Source organism: Helianthus annuus, chromosome 13, assembly GCF_002127325.2.
Source record: "Helianthus annuus cultivar XRQ/B chromosome 13, HanXRQr2.0-SUNRISE, whole genome shotgun sequence".
In the NCBI taxonomy this organism is placed as follows: Eukaryota; Viridiplantae; Streptophyta; class Magnoliopsida; order Asterales; family Asteraceae; genus Helianthus; species Helianthus annuus.
The window spans coordinates 127,772,127-127,776,763 of NC_035445.2; the positions used below are offsets into that span (position 1 = coordinate 127,772,127).

The 4,637-nt window shown below is 37.1% G+C and overlaps 1 protein-coding gene across 1 annotated transcript; it reads left to right on the plus strand.

Moving 5' to 3' along the window:
* The first annotated feature begins 410 nt into the window (after positions 1-410).
* On the plus strand, positions 411-4,319 carry LOC110899275. The gene is made up of 6 exons (XM_022146160.2): positions 411-1,699; positions 1,808-1,917; positions 2,317-2,665; positions 2,756-2,923; positions 3,080-3,183; positions 3,671-4,319. Exons 1-6 carry the CDS (start codon positions 608-610, stop codon positions 4,116-4,118), a joined length of 2,271 nt encoding a protein of 756 aa, XP_022001852.1. The 5' UTR covers positions 411-607; the 3' UTR covers positions 4,119-4,319.
* The last annotated feature ends 318 nt before the right edge of the window (positions 4,320-4,637 follow it).

Genomic DNA, 4,637 nt, shown 5'->3' on the forward strand with positions numbered 1-4,637 from the left:
TGACTTTCTCCATCACATCCTTCCTTCATCAGGTAAGTTAGCATTTTCTTTCAGATTCTGCACATGAGATTGCTTGGTTAAAGTGTCAGCACTATAATGCCTAAGGTTAGGTCAACTAAAGAGACTTGATAACAACCCACAAAGCCAAAATTGTTTAGTCCATAATAGCTGGCTGGAATTGACTTTTTTTAATGAATCATGTGATCAGCAGACACAAAAATAAAACACATGGAGGGTTGACTTTGAGCAGCTTGTCCCAACCACATGTTGAAAGGTACAACACCATCTATGCATTTGAGGTGGTGTTTGACTATGGTAATCATTTATTATATTTCAGTTTTAGTTAATAAAATGCAATAATTGAAGTGGTGTAGTATATCCTAATTTTTCTCTTCTCTAATATCCTAAATATAGTCATTGCTTTTCATTCAACTAACACTGCAAATCAATCTTATGTGTTCCTCATTCTTAACCATCTTTTAATTCTCTTATAGAAATTACAAACACCTTTTGTTTTGGTTCTTTAGATTTATCCTGTCAAGCTGTGCACTTGCAATTGCTTGGAACCCTTTATTTGAATTTAATAATTATTGTGTGATCCACAAATATGGATGCAAAATTACAGACATTCTTGCAGAAGTTTCAACATCTTAAAATCAACCTGGAAGATATAACATCAGCCACCAACAATTTCAATGAGAAGAACCGTATTGGACGCGGTGGTTTTGGGAATGTTTATGAAGGAGAACTGTCTCACTCTGGGGGCCGAAGCATGGTCGCTATTAAGCGTCTAAATCTGGATCCTAGGAATCTACAAGGAACACCTGAGTTCTTGAAAGAGATCATGATGCTTTCCCGGTACAAGCATGAAAATCTTATCTCTCTTCTTGGATTTTGTTACGAAAGGCATGAGATGATCCTGGTGTACGAGCATGCATCTCGTGGAAGCCTCGAAAACTATTTAAACTCCCCTCGTCTGACATGGACACACCGTCTGAAGATATGCCTTGATGCCGCGAAGGGACTAAGCTACCTACATGATCCAAGAGGGACACATCAGAGACTTATCCACTGTGATGTTAAAAGCCCCAACATCCTTCTCGATGACCAATGGAATGCTAAAGTTTCTGACTTTGGGCTATCAATAGTGGGGTCAGCTAACGAGCAGAACTCAGTTATTATCACCCTGGCAGCAGGTACCGTGGGGTACATTGATCCACAGTATCGGATGACACACACCCTAACGAAAGAGTCAGATGTATACTCTTTCGGTGTGGTCTTATTTGAAGTTTTATGTGGGAGACTATGCTATACACTTGATAGCAATCATCATATTGAGAAGATTTTAGTACCCACATGGATTGCAAGCTACCAGCAGAAGAAGTTAAATGAAATCATCTATAATGATCTGACCATTCCATTGGATAAGAGTGCTTTAGAGATATTTTCAGACATTGCGTATCGATGTTTGAATGAATCTCGTGAAGATCGGCCAACGATGGCTGAGGTTGTGACAGAACTTGAGAATGCACTCGAAATTCATGAGTTACCCAAAAGTCAAAAGTCTTGTGAATGGAAGGAGACAATTTCATACTATGAAGAGATAATTAAGACTGCAGAACCTCCTCTCAACTACAGAACAACAGTTAAATTGTGGGTTCTTCTGTCCAAGGGGGTCCTCCTTAACGAGGGTAAAACGGTACTTATCATCGATGTCTATATTCTACTGCTTTAGATTCTTTTTATATACAAATCATATCTTCCTACATAAGCTGAACTAACTTAAACTTGTTTAATGGACGGACAGTGGTTTTCATTAAATGACAAGGGAGAACATTGTGAAATGATATCTTGTGGAGCATGTATTATTCCAAGTGTACATGAGAGTTATCCATGGTCATCTGGATATAATTCAAGGTGACTTTTCCTCTCTTCTATTTCTAGTCTTTGAGATATATGATACCTTGTGGAATGTAGAAAAAAAGTGAAGAAACGGTCAGCAACTCTAAAAGAATTGGTTTTTATTTAACTTGTTGGTTATGTTGACTGAAATTAATATTTTGTTAACATTTCCTATCTAATTTAAGTCTCTAATTAACATGTAAGTTACTTTGTGCGAACTCAAAGCATATAAGTATAGATTTATGTGTAAATCTTGAAAACCATATCATACCCGATATCATAACAAAATTACTCCGGCATTTGTTTATATAAATGTTTAAATAGAAGGTATCTATCTAACACTATTTATCGCTTCCGTCATGTGTCAAGAATATAAAGTAGTGTATCATTCTTTGCTACATGCTATTCATGTAGATTTCCTGTGGGCACCTATCATTCAGTGAGAGGGAGATTCAAAACTACTGTAAGGAGCCAATTCCTGTCACCGCATATCACATACACCGTGAACATTGTGTTCAAAACTATGCTCCCAGAGAAGGCGAGCAACTGTCATCTTATGTCCCTCAAATATAGATTACAAGGGGAGACAAAAAAATCAACTTCATACCTTGTGTGTGAGAGAGAAGATGGATGGTGGATGGCTGAATTGTATCAATTTACTAGTGACCGGAGAAGTGTTGATCTTGAGATTCTGTTTGATGGCTTTGATCGCCCGTTTCCTGTCATAGAAGTGGAAGGAATCGAGTTTCGGCCCTTGGAGAAAGTAAGATGATATAAGTCATTTTTTTTGGAGATACAAACACATTTGGAACATAATGACATTGTCAAAACCTAATACTGTTTTGTTCTACAGGTGGATGAGAAGCAACCCATATCAGATCCATATGTATATTGGGAAGAAAAATTGCCAAATGATTATGAAGACATAATTAAGCTGTCAAAAAATAGCGTGCAATCAACAACAAAGAAGGAAGTGTACTCAATTTTTTGCAGAGGGTTCTTAATCAATGATGATCAAGAGGTAAATCTAGTAGGAATGATTATTTACTGGCGTTGCTGCGTTTCATTCTTCGTTTGTTTCTCATATGTAGCTGTTGTGGAGACTATGAACATGGTTCTAAACAAAGCAACTGAATTGCTAAACACGTACTAACATATCTATATCATTTTTTCATAGTGGTTCTCTCTTGACAAAAATGGGAAGAAATGTTATATGCTATCGGCAACAGCGGCTGGCATAGAGGGTGAGATCCGCAGGTGGCGGTCTTTACCAAAATCAAGGTTCTTTTATATCTTCCGATACTTATCTCGTAGAAATTCTTTGGAATATGTGGACAATGTGTGTGAGTTAAGGTTTTTGGTAATGCACTACAACAAAATCGGGTATGTATGTGAGTGATATGCATTGTGTTCACTATGTAACACAAAATTAGTGATTAAGAATTAAAGGTAATTATATATGTTGGGTGCTATTTTCTACATCCCCTATTTACTTTTTTCACCCCCCTCCTCTCACATACTTATAGGTGGGGCCTGTGTGGGACCGACAGCTTTCCTCTCACAAGGGGGGGTGTAATCAGGAAGGAGGGGGGTGTGTATAGAATGGGCCTATATGTTCCAGAAGATTATTCACATAATATCTTTTACAGAACCACAAATATTGCTAGAACTTGCGACAAAATAATTTAAGCCATTCATTTATTATTATGAGCAATTTGATTTTCTAGCATGTCTTCTACAAGCAAGATGATTTTCTACGATTTTTCAGATTTGGAGAAGTGGTTGAGCTGAAGGAACGAGAATTTAAAATCGTCAGAGAAATCAATTATCAACTATTATCATTTCAAACATATGCAACTTATCTTGTCTACAAATTACCTAGAGACCAATCCGGGTACGAGGCTCCTGTGGAAGTAATTGAGGTAGTTGATGAAGAAGGATCGGGTTCAGATCATATTGAGTATTTTTATTTACGGAGTCATCAAACGCCGGTTATTAAACCAAAGGCTTACCAATGCACCCACAACCCTTTACATAGGCCCAAGATAAAAGGGATTCCAGAACAAAGGGACGATGGTTGGATGGAAGTACAAATTTGGCAACTCCAAACCACTGCTACAAGCAACATGATTCATGTGAGTCTTAAGTTGACCACTTGTGGCGCAGAGACTCTTGAAGGACTTATTATTGAAGGCGTTGAGCTTAGACCTGTGTAGACTCCCCTTTTTACTATTTTTTTAGGAAACACATTTTGAACGAGGGACCAATAGCTCAAATGATTGGCACGTGAAGCTATGAGAATGGGAATGAACGATTTCATAATTCCCAAAAGTAAAGCTTATTAATAGTTTATTTAATACATTTTGTTGGTCGATTATTTTGATAAAAGTTTATATTTTGATTATGCTTTTATTTCATTTAAGCCTTTGGTTAATATTTAGCTAAAACGTAAGTAGCCCCTTCCTGCTTTCATCTTACGTCAGGTGACCTTAAAGTTCACTAGAATCCTCATAACATCATGCTTTGGAGTAAATCCACTTCATCATTCTTGGTGATGTCAGCCAATCACAGACAGACCTTTTGTACTTGGTATAAATAGATCTCACATGTTAGAGATCTATTTATCACACACATCATCTTATTCTTTTATACGAATAGAATTGCTAATTATCAGGCTGAGGGGGAGTCTGTAGAGTCAACTGCAAAACATTATTGTTAACATTGGATTATATATG

Bases quoted from the DNA above. Each gene is read 5' to 3' on its own strand.
- LOC110899275 (XM_022146160.2), top strand. From the start codon at position 608: ATGGATGCAAAATTACAGACATTCTTGCAGAAGTTTCAACATCTTAAA. The intron at 2,666-2,755 runs GTAAGATGATAT...TTTGTTCTACAG, and splicing joins AGTTTCGGCCCTTGGAGAAA to GTGGATGAGAAGCAACCCAT. The intron at 2,924-3,079 runs GTAAATCTAGTA...ATTTTTTCATAG, and splicing joins TAATCAATGATGATCAAGAG to TGGTTCTCTCTTGACAAAAA.